A 19,141-nucleotide genomic window follows, 5' to 3' on the forward strand; every position below is an offset into this window, starting at 1 on the left:
GTGAAAACCCTAGTGTACTGTCTTATCATTACAGCCCCAGTCCTGGGAGAGTGGGAGGAGGACTCCTGGTGCTGGGAGGATGAAGGGAGGACTCCTGGTGCTGGGAGGGTGAGGAGGAGGACTCCTGGTGCTGGGAGGGTGAAGGGAAGACTCCTGGTGCTGGGAGGGTGAGGAGGAGGGCTCCTGGTGCTGGGAGGGTGAAGGGAGGACTCCTGGTGCTGGGAGGGTGAGGAGGAGGGCTCCTGGTGCTGGGAGGATGAAGGGAGGACTCCTGGTGCTGGGAGGGTGAGGAGGAGGGCTCCTGGTGCTGGGAGGATGAAGGGAGGACTCCTGGTGCTGGGAGGGTGAAAGGGAGGACTCCTAGTGCTAGGAGAATGGGAGGAGGAGGACTCCTGGTACTGGGAGGGTGAAGGGGAGGACTCCTGAGGCTGGGAGGGTGAAGGGGATGACTCCTGATGCTGGAAGAGTGGGAGAAGCAGGACTCCTGGTGCTAGGAGGATGAAGGGGAGGACTCCTGGAGTTTGCTGACCAGCCAGTCTAGCTAAAAGAGAGCTCCAGATTCAGTGACAGGCACTGTAATAAAAACAAGAATAAGGTGGAGAGTGATTTGGGTAGGCATTTACTGTTGACCGCTGGCCTCAACACTTATACACACATGCACACACACATGCACACACACATTTTATTCTACAGGAATGGCATGATTGTATTAATTTGTTCTTTGGACTTGCTTACATCTGAACGATTTAACTGAAACTGTTCTTCACCTGATGCAACCATGACTGGAGGGCACTGAGAGACATCCTCCAGTGATCAATTTAATGATACTTCTTTTAGAAACACCCCTTGGAGAACAGTGGTGAGTGCCTGTACTTGATACAGGAGGCTTATCCACATGCGCCCTGCGGGTCTGAGTTCTACAGAGCAAAGAGTGGGAATAAGACTAAAGACCGGGAATCACGGCGCATCGGATGCCATGCACCGGCGTGACAGAGTCCAACAGCTAGAATAGGGGAAACCCTTGTCAGCAAATACCTGTCATCCAATCTCATCTAGTACAAATCAAAGCAAAAATGCCAACAGGGAAGGAGGGCTGTGGGGCAGGTGACCTCTCCCAGGGTTTCTTCTTCCCTCAGTCCTCATTCTAGCGCCTCGCTGGTGGAGAAGTCACTTGAGGGTGAGCTCATGCTCAGCCCTTAAGGTTCCCATGCATTCTCCACGGACACAACACGTTCTTCCTGCTTCCTGGGACACCTGCACTCCACTTCCTTCTCTGAGTGACCACAGCGTTTTCTGTTCCATGCTCCAAGCTAGTCACCCAACAGGACCAAAACAAGCTTTTAAAGCTCACTTCAGATAAACCATTACCCTACTTAGATCTGTAACTGTAGCATCTCTTTAACGATATAGTGTGTGTGTGTGTGTGTGTGTGTATGCGTGCGCGCGCGTACATGCCTTAGGTCTTCAGGCCTGGTATCTTTACTTGCTGCGTTACCCTGCCAGCCCTGAGACTGACCCTCAGATCCTTTCTAAGCTATACTGCTGTTGGAGATGTGTGTGACAAGAGAGAAACACTGCATTTGCAATGCTCTGGAGCTGACTGACCACTAAAGAAAGGCTTCATCTCCAGCTCGGTGCTAACGGGCGACTGTAGGAAACTTCATGAGGCGAGCTTACGCTGGAGAACTGAGCCTCAGAGAGGTGACCTTGAAGGGGACACTGTGACCTGTTCTCTCCTGTTCTCTTTAGCTCCCAGGCTGCCATGAGATGGCCAGGCCTCTTGAGCCATGCATTCCTTCCATGATGCACCGTGCCGGTACAGACCCCACAGCAATGGTCCCGCCAAGCATGGACCGAAACCCCACCAGCCAAGATGAAGGTCGCTCCCCACAAGCTGATATCTCAGGTGTTTTGTCACGTGGCAGAAAGAAATCGACTGGGGCAGGCTTTGAGGTCAAATCCGGCCGTTGCCACCCATTAACGATACAACTAAACCTAAGGTTTCGTTTCTTCAGGTATGGAAGTGACAAGAGAGCCTATGTTATGGGCTTGAGTGCAAAATTGTGTAAAGTAACAGGCTGTTGAATTCCCCTTTCATTCGACCGCACTCTTGTTTCTGGCATTTAATTCATATGTATATGGGTTCCTTTGTGAATATGTGTGTGATGCACATGCACAGGTGTGTGTGTGTCTGCGTGTGCGCACGCGTGTGGAAGTCAGAGGTCAATGTCAAATGTACTCAATTGCTTTTCACTGTATGTATGTATGCATGTATGTATGCATGTATTTATATGCCTGTATGTATGTATATGTATGTGTGTATATATGCATGTATGTATGCATGCATGTATGTATATATATATATATGCATCTGTGGTGTGTGTATGTGTGTGTGGTGTATGTATATGTGTGGTGTGTATGCGTGTGTGGTGTGTATGTGTGGTGTGTGGTATGTGTGTGTCTGTGTGTCTGTGTGTGTGTATACATGTAGGGCCCAGATGTTGATATCTTGTGTCTTACTTAACCATACTCTGCCTTATTTCTCTGAGGCAATGACTCTCACTGAGTTTGGACTTCAAAGATTGTTAGACCAGACAGCCAGTGAGTTCCAGGATTCACCTGTCTCTGTTGGGGCTCCAGAGCTGTGTTGCCACACTCAGCTTTTTACACAGGTTAGCCAGGTTTTAGTATTTGTGTAGCAAGCAGCTTCCTGAGCGAGCCAGCCCACAGTCCCTTCACCCTATGCTTGGAGACAGTGCCTCGCTAAGCTTGGATTTGTGTATCTGACTGGCCTGGCGAGACCCTGCGACCCTCCTGCTGCCACCTTCCCACGGCTGGGACGACGGAGCTCTGCATGCACCTTTTCTCTGGGCCCCGGCAGACTGAGCTCAGGCACTCAGGCCTGCAGAGCAGGAGTCCTGCTGACACCACCATCGCTGGAGCCCCTCGCCTTAACCTTTGGCATATTTTCCAGGTTTGCCTGGACTGCCGCTTCCCAGTCTCCCCCATATGCTGCAGAGATGTGTCCCTGGCTACTTTAGCTATAGGATTTTTTTGTTTGTTTGTTTGTTTGGTTTTTGGATTTTGGTTTTTTTGAGACAGGGTTTCTTTGTGTAGCCCTGGCTGTCCTGGAACTCACTCTGTAGACTAGGCTGGCCTCGAACTCAGAAATCCACCTGCCTCTGCCTCCCAGAGTGCTGAGATTATAGGCGTGCACCACTACCGCCCAGCTTAGCTATAGGATCTTACCTTGGAGCTTATTTACCATACAGTGATATTTACATGGGGGTTGTTTCATGTTCTTGGGGCGTGTTCTGGTGATTTCATATCTCCTTACTAAGCCGCTGACCCCTAATCACCTCTAGACCCCTAATCACCTCTAGAATCCCTACTAACTGGAATAGACTGAAAGTTAGGTGATCCTGGAAGTTACTGCCTCTTCCATTTCTGTAAATGCAGCCACAGGTTCTTGGGACCCACCCCACCCCAACACACACACACACACACACACACACACACACAGACACACACACCACGTTACTTCTCCAGCACTCAGGTAGAAGTGTAAGATGGCATCCAGATTTGGATGCAGAAAGGAGAAAACACTTGGTCTGTTTGGAATAGCTGCCCTGGAGAAAAGCCCCGCCCATCGCTGAGCCCTCGGGCGTTGGCCGAGCTCATGCATGGCAGCGAGTTTGCCCTTCCTTGAAGGTTTGCCCTTCCTTGAAGACCTCCAGCTGGGAATAAGACACAAGATGAACTACATATCCACGCAGCTCTGTGCCAGCAGCCCGACATTAGAGCGGTGGAAGACGGCTTTACTAGCACCTACACAAGCCAAAATACTCTGGGGATATGACTTTTAAATTCAAAAACAACCCCCACCCAAAGTCCCATCAAAACTCGAAAGAGTATAGAATCTGGAGCTAAGTAGGGCAACGCGCCAGGCACCTCGGGATCCTCCTGACAGGCTCGCTGCTCAGAACTAGAGCTGCTGTGTCTGCAGGTGCCATGTATAAAAGGCAGCTCAAGACTCTCACCAGGAGGTGTGAATCATTCGGAAAAAACCCGGAACTGTACTGGATCACAGTGATTACATAACTTACTTTCCCTAAAGAATCTAAGTATTTTCATTAATCAAACCTCGCTGCAGGTACCCTTGAAGCAGCTGTCTCTGAGGCCAGCGAAGAAAAGGGCTGTTCTCTCTTGATTTTCTGAGAGATCTCTTAAGTGTGTGTGTGTGTGTGTGTGTGTGTGTGTGTGTGTGTGTGTGTGTGTGTGTATACAATGTGCATGTGTGAATGGCAGTGTGCGGGTGTCATGATGCACATATGTAAGAATCAATTCTCTTCTTCACTCAGTTCTGGGACTTGAACTCAGATATTCAGGCTTGTGTGGCAAATGCTTTTTACTTGTAGAGCCATCTCAGGTAAAGATAAAACAAAACAAAAACACACACAAACAAACCGACCAACCAAAACATCCAGTTCACATAAGCCCTGCAGTGTCCTTTTATCTTTGAAAACATTCCCCCCTGCCAGTAAATCTAGACTCCTCCACTCTGGCAGTCAGATTCAGTCACCCCGCCGGCTCAAACTAAATGTACAAGTGGAAAAGCTGGGGGTGGGGGACTCTCTACCCAGCATGCAGTGCAGAAGGGGTGGAGTCTGATGGCTTTCTACCCAGCATGCAGTGCCACTCTGGGGCCCAGCACTGAGCAGACTGTGAGAAAGGAGTGTTTGGCAGTTTGAACCTCTGCACCGGGTGGGCGGCCACTCTGCTGCGCATTCCAGGAGGGAGAAGTGACAGAAACCTGCCCCTCCCACACCGGGCCTGCAGAACCAAGATACTTTCGTGTGAGACAGACACGGGCCCTAAAATGGGTCAAGTGATGAACAGTGGAAATGCTGACGGCCTCCTACATTTGTCTGAATATAGTCCCAGCAGATGGCACTGAATAATAGAATTCCTACAAGGCCGAGCTGTGGTAGGGATGAAGCGGAACATCCTTCCCTCCGTGGCTTTGGGTTATGCCCACAGTGGCCATGATGGTGAGTAAGGCGACATAGGATTTCCTTAAAAGCAGCTCTCAGAACGGCCAGTTAAAAACACAATGGGTGAATCTGGCTAGAGGAACTCGTACTATTTTTTTCTGGTAGAATATTATTGAGGTTGTATGTCAGATGTAATGCACCTATATCTGCCGTGACTGAAAAATGAAAACTTCTAGCTTAACAGATATTTCAGTAAAAAGATGGGGCGGTAAGATGATTCAGTGGGTAAGGCACTGGGTGCGGAGCCAGATGGCCCGAGTTCAACCCCTAGATCCTAGATAGTAGACGGAGAGAACCAAGTCCTGCAAGTTGTCTTTTGAGCTCCACATACATGCTCACGTGTGCATGCACACACACCCACCCTAAATAAATAACTGTAACTGAAAATGTGATACATACATGACGGACACATTATCAACTAACTCGCAGTAAACGGTTCTTAAAGCTAATTATCTGTTGAGTGAGCTTAAACTTAGGAGGACTTACAGGGGTGTGATGAAGTGTCAAGGCCATGACCACGAATTGGCATGTTTTGGAGACATAATTAATTGTTTGTTCACACTGTGATGGAAACATCATGTGACTTTGGTTTTTGAAGGCACTGTGTGGGAGCTCCAGAGATTCCTAATATTTAGACTGTAATTGTTTTTCTCCCAGACGTCTCACAAACCAGAACGAACTGGTTTATTCTTTTCTATCCACAGAATTAGAACGTAGAGCCAGAGAGTGGGATCTCTTTATAGTTGAGGGGAGTCTGTGCAACCCTGTGGGGTTCTAGGCTTTGGTAGTTCTCCGTAACAATGTACTGGGGTAGGATGCTCCGTAACAATGTACTGGGGTAGGATACCAGTGTACTGGTAACACTGGATGATACCAATGGAGCTGCCAAGCTACTGCTCTGGAAAGAACTCAGAGCCTAAGAAATTACTTTCATGCCTTCCCGCATCTCTTTCTGCCACCTGGGAGTTCTTTGGACAGCTTCTGTCAGGGGGTGAAGGCGGTTTGACGTTTCTATTTGGCTTTAAGTTACTCTCCAATGTAACATGCAAAGGCCAGGCTAAGCAAGCCCTGGATAGCAGCCACTGTTTCAGGATCTTGTTACAATGTTTCAAGTCTCTGCAGACTCTCCTGCCTCAAATCCAGCTGTCTAATCTTCTTAGCTTCTGTTCCCCCAGCTATTCTGCCTGAGATCCCTAGTGAACAACAAGGAGCAGACATTGAGGTCAATGCCCACCTACGGTCAGGCAAACTTGGGGCAACCCCGGTACATTGACCAATCCGATCAGTGGCTCTTTCCCAGCTAAGCTCTACGTCCCTCCCCTCCACCTGTGTACCTGTGTACTAATGTGTAAAATATATTTGATTTTGAAAATCCAATCCCCCCAAAAAAACTGGAAGCACAGTTCTGTAATCATTTAAGTTATAGGGATTTTAACCCACATCTGTCTTTTATTAAGACAAAATGTCTATAGGTAGCCTACACACTAAGTTGTTCATTCTGTATCAGCTCTAGACGCTGTAGCCCTGTGCCAGGCTGAAGCTGACTTGCACATCATCTCACCTTTTTACGATGCCTTTGTTGTTGTCGCCAAGACATTATGACACTGGACAATGCTGGTCATCAAATCTACACAAGAAAAGAGCCCTCACACCCAGCTTACGAAGACTGCTGGCTAATTCTTTCTTAGATTTATTCTTTAGACGTTATAGATGATGTTCTCAGGTCATGGCATTACCTAACCCTAACCCTCGAGAGGTCTACTGTATAATTTCTAAACATGACCTGGTGCTCATCGAAGTAGCCGGCCTCTATGTCTACGTTCATCTTCCCAGTTTTGTGTCCTCCTTTGTTGGGGACATTAGCAAGGCTGCTTCCTCTTCCTGAAAGGATCCGTGTTTATGGTGACCCCTGCCTGAGAGTTACGTTGTGAGATATGACTTTTGAACATTCATTATTATATAGGAGGCAGCAAGTTATGGACAGAAGAGGAAGCTCTCCGCCGTCAACCTGCCTGCGGTAAGTAAGCCCCACCAGGCCATTTATGAGCCCTGTCACCTCAGGTGACACAGGTAAACGTTGTTTCAGTTTTACCATCTATAAAATGAGAAAGATGAACATTTTACCAGTCTCATAAAACCGCAGTGAGGATCCGGTGGTATCTATTTTACACATACACACACACACACACACACACACACACACACACACACACACACACACACTGTAATAGGGTCAAGCTATGTAAAATGAGAGAACATTTAGAATCATACCTGCTATGGAGTAAGTGGTTGTTATTATTATTATTTTAAGATTAAATTCTATCAGAAAATAGCTCAATAAATTTGCTTGTTATATTTGTATTTACTATGTATTTTTAGAGCTAAGCAGCTATTTCTTTAATAAAAATTAAAAATTCCAAAATGTATTTATATTCTGTCTTTCTCAAACTGCTAGTCTAAGGTTGAGAGATTTCCAGGCATTTAGGCTGAAGTTATGGTTACTGACTGGCAATGTGTCTGGGGGGTGGGGGGCGCTGGTGTAAAATGCTCTGGGTGGAGGTTGCCCAGTTTCTCCTTCAAGTCCCTTGCATCTGATCAGGAGTACCTCTTAAGTTTTCAGTGTTTGAAATGGCAGTCCTGATTAGCCAAAACATGGTTGAAAAACAACTGCATTTTGTGGTGGATGGCTCTTGAAGGACTAGAGCAGGGTGGCTGTCACTCACTGAGCCCCGCCCTCCACAGCCCCGCCCCCACTTCTTCCTTCCTGAGCTTCTCTGCAAAGCAGTCACAAATCTCCAGACTCATGAGTTTTTATTGACTTTCGTGGGTCACATGGGCCTGGTTCAACTGGCATTTACAGAGTGAACTTTAACACGAGGATAACCTATTGTTTCCACTGCCATTGGCCACCTCTGAGTTTCCTGCTCTTAGGTGCATAGAGCTCTTTGGTAGTCACTTGGCTCTTCTGAGTTCGAGATAATGACTCTCATGCCTGAAAGCTTCTACTGTAGTGCTCTGCTTTTCTGTGCTTTGTCTGCATGTGTAAGAAGACCTTCAGGGGAATTGACGCCTCATTTCTCTTCACCATCAACGTGCCCCACCAGGGAAACAGTGGTCTTAACAAATCATGAAACTCAGAAGGAATCTAGGATTGGGGCACAGCCACTCCTGTGTCCTCTAGTTTCCCTGCTCTGGATTAAATAGAAGGAAAACGTGGTAGTTCCTTTATCAGTCACGCCCTGAGGTGGCAGACCTAGGCTTCCAGCCATCCTGTCTGCTCCCTCCTCCCTTGTACACCTAGACAAGCCTCTACACTGCACTACTTCAGTGCTTTCTACAGACAGCACTGGGGCCCCTAGGCCATCTATCACTGTGGCTGCATGCACGAGTGGCTGCAAACAGGGCCTTGCCCTACAGCTCTAAAGCGTGCTTTCATCCTGCCCCTCTCTCTTTTTAAGAAAGATGTCTGAGGATCAGAGAGACCCAATCTGTCATAAATGTGGAGTTTTACTGTAGCAGGCACTCCTATAGGATCACAGAAGGTTGTTTCCACAGGAAGGGGATTTCCTAACAAAGTGGATCAATCTCACAGCACCCCGGTTTTGAGAGGCAGGACCTAGGCTCACAAAGCGTCCAGATGTCCCACGCCAAGTGAGTGGAAGGGCTTGGACCTACTCAGAAGGGCGGACGATCTTCCTCCTGTCCTTCATCCCTGTTTAGTACCTCGGAATGAACCAAACAACCTCATAACAAACAGATTTCAGGTCTTCCCAGTTCAGGAATTTATTTGCTGCTCTTGGTGCTACTGGTTTGGAAGCCAGGCTGGTGTTCCGTGGAGGCCAGGCTGGTACTTGTGAAGAGCAGAGACGTAGCCACTGTCCTCTTATTTTGTCCCTGCTGTCTACTAGCCTTGCTGCGTCTCCTAAGCCTGCTTTATGAGGACACAGGGAGGGTAGCATTTATTCCTGCCCTGCAGTGTAGTACCGCCTCTCCTTCAGAGCAAGCCCAGAGCACTAGGGTCACAGATTCGTTCTGGAGGGGAATCTGTCCTTCCAGCTTGTAGGCTGAAGCTAGGAAACAGCCATCCACACCCCGGCACAACGTCTCCTAATGTTTAACTTACCATCTCACCTCTCTGCCTGGCCCTCCTCCCAGGGTCTCGACCTACATTTTTTTTTTAAAAAAAAAAAAAATCCTTTTTGCCCTTTCTCAGCATGGTTGAGTTTATTTAAAACAAACACAAAATGAAAAGAAAAGCAAACAAAAAACAAACCCCTAAATTATCATATGAAGGGTGGGCTTCCATGTGGAGGCGCTCTCCTAGGTGAGATGAGGGCGTAGCCCGCCATCTCACGCCTGTCCCTTGTGGCCGGCAAGCATGTGTGTAAACTGCTAGGCAGGGTCAGGGACACAGTCAGCTTGTGGCCACAGAGCAGGAAATAGCCCCCTGGCTCTCCCCAACAAGAGGCATCCCCAGGGCCTAGTGGCACATGCATTAAGCCAACACTCATAGTTATTCTCATATTCAGCTAAAGCCAGCTGTGACGAGCCCAGCACACCAGTAGCACACTGGTCTCTTAGCACTGGAGCTGAACAGGTCTTCCAGGGCACACTGAGTCAACACCTGTGACTAAGGTCAGTGTTCCTGAGATTTATTTGGACCTCAAATTTGACACTTGGGGTATGGGAGGAGAATTTCCTCCCCCATAGAATGAGCCAATCAAAGTGGAGCTGGTGTGGGAGCGTCCACGGGCGTAGTTCTACGTTCTTTATGTGTCATTTACAAACCACTGGGTAAGCAACACTGTACTAAAAGGAACTTAAGCCTGTCAGGTTAATTACACAATATTAGGTACGAAAACAAACAGTGCAACACAAAACATAGCTACATCATTATTTGCAGTAAATGTTAACTCTAAATAAGTGCAACCTGTCCACAAATGCTTGCTGTAAAACTAATTAAAAAATAAAATCGGATGGATAAACATGAAAAAAAAATTCTCACTGAGAATTTTTTTTTTAAATATCAGCACTCATTTAGAGTTTGGGATTTGTGAAAGAAAAGCTTTAAAAGGAGCAAACCTGATTGGCTGTGGCTGTTGCTGCGAAGGGGACACTTGTTGCAGGAGTTGTTGCTGCAGAGACAGTGGCGGACGTAGCGCTGTGCATCATGGGTACTTTCAGGAGGGGAACCATGGGAGCAATGAACAGGAGGGTGTAGCATTATGGTAAGAGAAGTGGTATTTGGCATGGTGAATATCAGAGCAGCAAGCCATCATGGGTTAACCAGCAGATGGCATGCGATCACAGTGCAAAGCAAGGAAGCATGGGAGAGAAATAAAAAGGGAAAATAGCTTATTACAAGTACAGTTAAAGGAAGTTTTCAAACACAATCAGTGATTCCCAGAAAGCCCAAAGCGCCTTGCTTTGATCAATGAATTTATACACATTTTGTTTCCAACAACAGAACCATTCCCAATTCAGAGGACGACATCATGACTATAGCTATGGCTGTTTCTCAAAACATGACAGGTAATATCCAATGAACCAACTGGACTGATCATAAATTCCAAAAAATCATAGGCCTTCGGGCCTAATTTGGAATAGGATGAACTTTGGAATCAATTGTGGTTAAACCAAAAAATATTTTTCTCTTTAATTTGGAAGCACATCTGTAAGGTGGAATTTCAGTGGCCCCAGGTTTTACCTGGGTCACTAAGCAGTGAAGCAAAAGAAATGGCCTTGGTGTAAATTCTAGAGCAGCTACTATGAAGCAACCGGATCCATTTTGCAAGTGTTTACTTTCTGAATTTGTAAGTGAAATGGATCGGCTGTCCTGAAGACAGACTTGTGTGCCAAGATCCTGAATTGGAGAGAAGACTCCACTGTTAAAATTCCCCATCGAAGGGAATGTGGAGGCACAAAAATAAATAAAGCAAAAACAAAACAAAAAAACCAAAGCCATTACAAGTAAGTCTGCCCTCTAAAAAGATACGTAAGCAGGGTAGTTCAGACACTTGGTTTCACAATACACCCAAGCATAATTGTTTTTTGTCAAAGTTAAGTACTTCTGGGAAACTCTGATAACTCTAACACACAGCAAAGAGGAGATAAAGGCACACCACTATGAAACTTTAAAACATTGATGAAATTAGCCTGCCTCTGCTTCATGCTAAACCAGATAAACTATAAAGAGAAACAACACAAATCATTAAAAAAAAAAGCACACTTGCACTTGTGATTTTATGTCTCTGTGGTGATCGTTCTATCATTAAGAGGTCACATTATAAACCATCACTCTCTTGAATACACAAGCATAGCTTACACGTTAACTCTAAAGCTATTAAGCCTTCAGATCTACTTCCTAAGGCATTCTCTACTGTCTCTGAAATAATTGTCAAACAGTGAAGGCATTGCATGTCATATAAAAGACAAATAAGAAAAGGTTGGAACCTACCAATACTGGTAGCGGGTGTCATGCACAAAACTGACCCTGAAGTCATGCAATGGGGGGGAAAGGTGAATAAAAGGGAAAGAAACAGGTTAGCGGTTTAGAGTTAACATTCAGAGTGAGATCGAAGCACAAGGAGGTTAGTTTACACAGTTCTCAGGGCCGTTCACATTGTCAGTATAGCAGATAGAGCCCACTTACTTAAAGCCAATAAGATTCCAAGCCCCACTCTCTGAGTACTTGAGTACTCTCCCCTCCTATTCTAGGGCGACATGGTCCTAAGGAGGATGGCATGTGATGATACAACTGTGTCCTTCTCTGAAGACCTCAAAGGATTTTACACACATAATCAAGTTAACCCCGTCAGGTGGAGAGTAAGTATTTTACAGATGAAAAAATCTGAGGCACAGTAACTCCTCCAAGGTCAAGTGTGCAGTATGTGCCAAGGGCAAGGCTGGAGGTAGAGTTCCAAGCTAAATCCAGGCCAGAGCTGATGCTCGCCAGAGCGCGCTACGCTCTGGAGTGCACCACGCGCACAGCGCTGAGTCTGGTGGGTGATGAGATGTGTGTTGTGTGATAGCAATGTGAAAAGAAGAACAGTGAGCTGAGATTTCACATCCTCTAAATCACAGCCCTGCTGGGTAGGGGAGGGGACGCTTGAGCAACGACTCGGGTGCTGGGAATGTAGATGGAAGCTTCTGAACGAAATTGCTACATAGCTCTGGGATCTATTCTGGCTAGGAGACTCGCTGTGGCAACAGGGTGGCACAAAACAGTGAAGTCTAAGTACCATATGAGCAATCATGGACATCTGGGACCACACTAGGACCCCAGTGAGAGATTTTGATCATGGCTACTTCAAGGGGGCTTCTGAGAGATGGAAGAGTTAGGGAGTGTTGATTGGTGTCTGGGTCAGTGGGAGGAGGAAAGCTAACTTCACTGCTTCTTTGGGAAGAACTGTGTTATCCGTGAATGGTCTTAATGATGTACGTGTGTCATGAAATTCTGACTGAACAGCAATGCAAGTCAGGATGGCGGGAAGATGTGCTAGGAGCTCTGAGGGACTGTCTTCCACTGGCTCTATTCCTCAGAATGTAAGCGAAGGCAATAGAAACTCAGGGTCATGAAGGTGTCTGAGGGGTATTCTTAAACGAATGTAGCTACCTCTGCTGAAGGTCTCAGGGCTACTTGCTGAGATGTTAGATGTGAATCTGGAAACTACATATCTTCATTCACTTTCGTAAGGACCTTCTTGCCTGACCTACATTTGACCAGGCTGGCATCACTGACTTAGCAAACAGCTACCCAAGTGGCTATTTCTGCCTTCCTTCCTTCCTTCCTTCCTTCCTTCCTTCCTTCCTTCCTTCCTTCCTTCCTTCCTTCCTTCCTTCCTTCCTGCCTTCCTTTCCTTCCTTCCTTCCCTCCCTCCCTCCCTTCCTTCCTTTCTGCCTTCCTTCCTTCCCTCCCTCCTTCCTTCTCTTTCTTTCTTCCTCTCCTTTTCCTTCCTCCCTCCTCCCTCCCTCTCTCTCCCTCCCCCTCCTTCCTTCCATCCCCAGAAATGTGGCCATACATCCAGCCCGGCACACACACTGCGACACACAGATGTGCAGACACACAGCTCGAGCCATCTCTTCCTCCATCTCCATCTCTCTACTTTCATAAACATCTAGAAAGTTCCTTTCATTCCCTTGCTCCTGTTTGCCCCTCAGTCCTTCAATCCCCTTCTAGCTGGTTTCATTCTCCCTCTGTTTTGCCCGGATTGGCAGAACACAGTTATATACCTTCATCCACAGTTTCCGGGAAATTTCCCACTCGCCAACACTTTGCACACAAAGCCACGTTCTTTCTTTGAATTCTTAGACACACACATATACACACATGCATGCAAACACACATGCACTTCTAAAAGCGTGTACTGAATACTCCTATATATATGTGCTGGGTTTTTACAGCCTATCCTGGGTCCTTTGTGTTTATTTATTTTTTTCTGCGCTGTGGATCTTCTGTTCACATCATCCACTCCAAAGCTCTCAATGATCCTAGGGCTTCCACCCTTTGTGCCCTGCCAGGTCGAAAGTCTCTCTGCCTGACTGTTCTCCTGACCCCTCCCTTCCACAAGGGTCTCCAATGATCATGCTAAGCTGCGTTCTTTCCTGCCTGGTCTCCTCCACATCTGGAAACATGTGACCGATACCACGCCCTGGGTGACCTTTAGCCTCAATTGTTAGGTGATGCCATTTTTTCCTCATGCTACTCTCAGGTCCAGCTCCCTGTTGTGTCAGCACAAGGCTGTTCCTAAGCAGCCGAGGACTTGCCTGCCTGGCCATGACTTCTGTTGCTCCTCAGCAGCACCCAGCCTGGGCCTCCTGCTCCTCTCCAGTCCAGGCTCCGCCCCACCGGACAGTCCCTCCACATCTGGACAGTCCCTCCACACCTGGAAAGGCTTTGCTGCTTTGAGCATGGAGGCCCTTCCAGCCCCGGCCCTGACTCCATCCTTGCCGCATCCCTCCTCCCTGGCACCAAGGTCGGCCTGGACGGCCCTTCATTGCTTTCAACTGATTACTTTCAATCTAATCTTGGGCTCCCCTGCCCCAATCTAGAATACTCTTTTGCTAGCCACATCTTTCTTTCTTCAGGTGTCAAAGTCATTTCTTCAGAAAATCATCTTGTTTTGATTTCTCCATTTCCCCTGCAACCTAAGCCGGTTTCCGTTTCCGTTTCTTTTTAATTATTTGAACTCTTTACCTTTTCGTTCACACTGCTCTAAATTTTGTTAACCTATTTATATGAGGTTTTTTTTTTTTATCATCTTTCTCATTCTGCTGTGGACTTAGAAAGGCAGAGATCCTATTTAACTAGTTGCCTAGGGCTCCTCGGGGTGCCCCTGCGTGGGGATCTGTGTTCCAGTCCACTGTAAAAATCACTTTTGGGGAAACTTATTCCTGAAAGTTATTAAAGGGTCTAGTTTGTAAAATATTCCACTTTAGAGTTAACCATGTTAGGCTTCAAAGTCACTTCTGAAAAATCCCCCTTTATTCTTCCTGTGTTCTGCAGTGAACGGGTTTTTTCAAGGGCTTCCTGGGTTACCCTTGTGACTATACAAGGGTTGTCAGCCATCAGCCAGAGAAGGCAGTGTGTCACTCTGCCTGGGTGTCCTGGTGTCCTGGGTGTGTCCTGAGTGTGGAGAGTGCTTGGCCAGGCTGCTTCACCAGCCCCCTCTGTCGGCCAAGGGTGATTTGAACATGGTACATACATACGGAGCTCAGGACATGTGAACTGCTCTCTTAATGCCAGATTCGGGTTCTGCTCTGATTTGCAATCTGTGTCCCACCATTTACCTAGTTCTTTCCCCTCTGCTCTTCCCACAGACCCTGTGAGTAATGTCTGCTATTACTCCAGAGGATGGTGCTCTAGTCTTCAAAGCCACTCTTGTCATACCTGCCCAGTATGTTCTTCCCCTAACGTAAAACCACCCCCTTAAAGTTGTTAGCAAATTCTCCTGCTTGTAAACTCTCCCTGCTCTGGGTTGTTTATGTATGCCTGCATCTGCTGAAGATGCCCTCTGTCTTGACCTTCATACTGTGGACTCTGGTTTTTACCCAACTATGGGGCCCTTTACATTTTCATTGTATGTCTGCAACTCAGACCATCACACATGCTTAAGGAAGGCTCACTAAACCAAACAGAGTCCATACGTTTTGAATTTAGGCAGACGGTTTCCACTGAAGGTGAACAGACCTTTATAAGTGTGTGAGAAACTTTATGTAACATTTATGGTTTCTCATTACTCAGAAATGTCTGGCCCAGAACCTTCCACAGGCACTTCCAATGTAATGAAGTATTTTAAGGAAGGACTCTGCAATGCCTTTACTCTGACCTGATCAGCGTTTCACCAGGGTGCAGATGCTCTGGATAACTTAGCCTCTCAGACATGTGCTTCCTTCCTCCACTGCACAGAGACTTCGTCTCAGGCTTCTGTGAGCCAGAGCTATCTGGGTAATTCTTAGTTGTGTGCATGCATGTCGTTTCGTAGTGTAAACACAGCCTCAGTTTTTCCATCTGCAAAATGCAAATAACTTCTTGCCACTAACAGAACTGTGCCATCTTGAAGAATAGTGACAGTGTGTGCAAGAATACTTAGAGCAATTCAGAATGAACTTGTCACAGAGATGCCCAAAGCTATTTTGTCACACAGCTGTTTCCGAGACCATGTGTGATTTTTTTCCACTTTCTTATCACAGCATGGGAAATGTATAAACGTCTTGGTTAAAATAACCCCAATAAAATTTTTTATTAAAAAAAAAAGAAACAAAAGAAGAAAATTCCACCCACCATGGCTGTGGAGAATACTCCCATATCCTGTGCCTTACATTGAAGTCGTAAAGCCTTAGGCAGGTTTCCTAAGACCCAGATTCACACTGTGTCAGCGGGAGGACTTTAGCACATATCAAAGTTTTGTTATGCATGGCCTTCCACTGCAGGTAACTGTCCAAGAAGACACACACCCCCAAAAGGCTTTCGACCGTATCTATGAAAACTGCTTATGAAAAACGTTAACAGAAAGATTAAAAAAAAATCATTGAAAATAATGGGCTAACCATCTGCTAAAAATCACCAGTGTCATCACCTGATCAGCAGAGGTTTAAAGACAACCAGGGTAAATGATTATTATCGCTGTCATTTTTTTTATATAAAGTTGGAAACATGGGTTTATAAGAAAGATTCCCTGAAGCAAACAAACAAGAAACCCTGCCACAGTCATCTGCCTATATAACTAAGTGAGAGCTTATGCTGAATTTATTCTAGTAGAATTATTTTCTATCACTTCAGAGAAGGGTAGTGAGTTTCTTGGAAGTTCAATTATCACTCCAGTACACAAAATCCACACTGTTACCCACTGTGATCTTTACAGCATAGAGCAAACATGCTACAAACACTTGTGATTCACAGAACTAACAGGGCTACAGTCCACCTTCAGGCTTCCAAAGCCTGCAGAAAGTTGCCAACAGGCTGGGCTGTTCCTGGGGAATCCAGCAGAGGGCGCACAGACACAGCCCAGCTAACAGGGACTACTTATTGCCCATCCACAGCATCCCGTCCTGCTATTGCCTAAGCTATGCTAGTCACCCTTGCTTAGCAAACACTTAGGGTGTCTCTACAGAATCTTAGAACGGGGATGCTTTTGATGAATTAGCCAACCAGTCCATACTGGATCAGGGTGTTCCACATGCTGTAAAGGGCCTCACTGGCATTCCCAGGAGACAGTAACGTCTGAATTTCCCGCTCTTCAGAAACAGTCTTGTCTTTCATAGTTTTTCATTCTGCATTTTTTTCTAGCTCTTAAAATATATAATGGCCACGAAGTCTACAATGAGACACTTGTAGTAACCACACAGGATCCTCAGGGTGAGCTGACCCTCTGGTAATTATGTTATTTCAGGTGTGTTCATTCACAAATACTGCTAAGCTAAGACCACATGGAATGTCATTAATTAAGGTTGCAATGGGGTAAGATAGGAAAGTATTTTAATATCGATTCGGAACTCATGTACTTTCTGACAGTGCATTTCTATTAATATAAGTATAATTTATCGGTTACTAATTCATTTAAAATACTAATCCATATAGGTTACCATTCGTTTGCAGTTTTTATACAATGACTGTTACTGGAATAAAAACTGGCTACCTCCAACCCTAATGCTTATAGACTATGAACTCTAAGATTAATATATCTAATCACACTGATTGATGACAATGTTTCCTTGCTGTGATGGGACAAAGAATATGGGCTTGGAAAACCCCAGTGGATGTTCTTCCCAACAACATTTATGTCACCTGTTTCTAACAGAGACTAAAAGGTAAAGTTGGTCAAGTGAAGATGACCGTGTTTGTGAGGGTGTGTGTGGGGGTGTGCATGTGGCTGTGTCTGCAGTCTCTGAACTGGGTAAAATATGGTGGGGACTGGAGTTAAGAATGGATGAGTGTTACATTGTTTTTTCCTTCACCTATATTGATTTTTCATGCCACTTCAGAAATAAAACCCCACTTTAATTTGGGGAGAAGTCTGTAGACTCTGTGGGGGGGGGGGGTGGGGGCAAGTGGAGGTGGTGTGATGTCATGTAAATGGAGCCAGCACTGGAACACCAGCCTGGCGTTTGTGTCAGCTCTGCCGCCTTGGAAAGTCACTTCTCATTATCCTGGGGGCCTCAGTTTTCTCATTTGTAAAACAGTCCACTGGATGAGGAATTCATGAAGACCCTTCTGCCCGTGAGACCCTGCGATTAACAGACGGTCTCCAGCGATTGGCAGGCTAAGGGACGATAGCCCCTCCTCTTATCACTCATTGGCTTAGAACAGAGGACAGATCTCCAGCGATTGGCAGGCTAAGGGACGGTAGCCCCTCCTCTTATCACTCATTGGCTTAGAACAGAGGACAGGTCTCCAGCGATTGGCAGGCTAAGGGACGGTAGCCCCTCCTCTTATCACTCATTGGCTTAGAACGGAGGACAAGCACTCCAGATAGCTGTGAGCTTGGTGAGAGTGGAGAAGGATGAAGAGAGAGAGAGAGAGAGAGAATGGATATAAAAATACGAGCAGAGGATTGCTTTCACTTGAGTAGCCTTAGACTTTTTAGTGCTCTGAATAGAAGCAGGGAAAAAGCGGTTAGTATTTACTGGAATTTATATTTTTAGGTCATTGAGTGTTAAGGACAAATTTCAATTATCTCATATAAAAATCTCATTTGCATAAACTATTTTATGGGGCTTGCGTAAATAGAAGAGACCCAAAGTTTTAACCGCTCCCTGTCTCTCAAGCTAAATCCCACCAAACACTCGGCTTTAGAATGCTAACTGCCTTAACTATCAAAGCAAGGTCAACAGGTCTAGGTAGCCAGGGCTGTGGTGGGCCAGGCTGTATCTGCACCTTCTAAATGCAATCTAGATGCCACCAAACAGCTTAAAGATATGAGAAGAAAGCACATGACCGGAAGGACACAGGACACAGACATGGAGAGTAAGGGCACGTACCTGTGGGAATGAACGCCGTGTGCTGCTGCAGCTGCGCGCTGGTCAGCGCCTGCTGGTAGTGCAAGACGCTGGGGTTGAAGACCGTGCTGGCTCCATTGCTTTTTTCAAGTGCTTGTCTCTTTGGTAAAGGATGGAGAGCACCAGGAGGGAAGGCCTGGAAGTGAAGAATTCGATAAGATGTGTCCAACTTACAGCAAGCCTGTGTTCCACATCCACAGAGATCACCAACTGCAACATTCTTATGTTTCTTTTCTTTCTTTCTTTAAAATATGACAGCTAGGGAGATGCCTCTGCCATGCACCTTAATTTAAACAGCGGCAATGTCGAATGAGTGAGAATTTGTTATTGAGAGCGGAAGCATGAATTCTGTAACCCAAAAACAGTAGCATCTCAACTAAGGAAAAGAAAAACTACCAAGCGACAACAATGGAAAAAAATGGCTTCAGCTTTTTAATTTCTTAAAAAACAAATTAAACTACACTAAGGGGGAGAAAGGAGCATTTGCGTTATTATTAATATCTATTCTTTAACTGAATGGCAGTTTCTTGAATTTAAAGGTTAATAAGAATTACAATGAGCATTTTTCTGAGCCACATAATTTAAATTTG

General features: G+C 46.0%; 1 protein-coding gene across 6 annotated transcripts in view; it reads right to left on the reverse strand.

The window, feature by feature from the left end:
• The window catches only part of Mbnl2 (muscleblind like splicing regulator 2), a 155,254-nt gene that overhangs the window by 16,974 nt on the left and 119,139 nt on the right, over positions 1-19,141 (reverse strand). For 2 of the 6 annotated variants that reach the window (XM_052190635.1, XM_052190638.1), the window contains 3 exons: positions 18,534-18,687; positions 11,512-11,547; positions 10,137-10,231 (listed from right to left, as the gene is read on the reverse strand). In XM_052190635.1, the coding sequence (XP_052046595.1) occupies positions 10,137-10,231; positions 11,512-11,547; positions 18,534-18,687 (285 nt within the window). The remainder of the gene's footprint in view (positions 1-10,136; positions 10,232-11,511; positions 11,548-18,533; positions 18,688-19,141) is intronic. The other 4 variants (XM_052190637.1, XM_052190640.1, XM_052190636.1 and 1 more) reach the window with 2 other exon arrangements.

The sequence above is a fragment of the Apodemus sylvaticus genome, chromosome 8 (assembly GCF_947179515.1).
Source record: "Apodemus sylvaticus chromosome 8, mApoSyl1.1, whole genome shotgun sequence".
NCBI classification, from domain to species: domain Eukaryota; kingdom Metazoa; phylum Chordata; class Mammalia; order Rodentia; family Muridae; genus Apodemus; species Apodemus sylvaticus.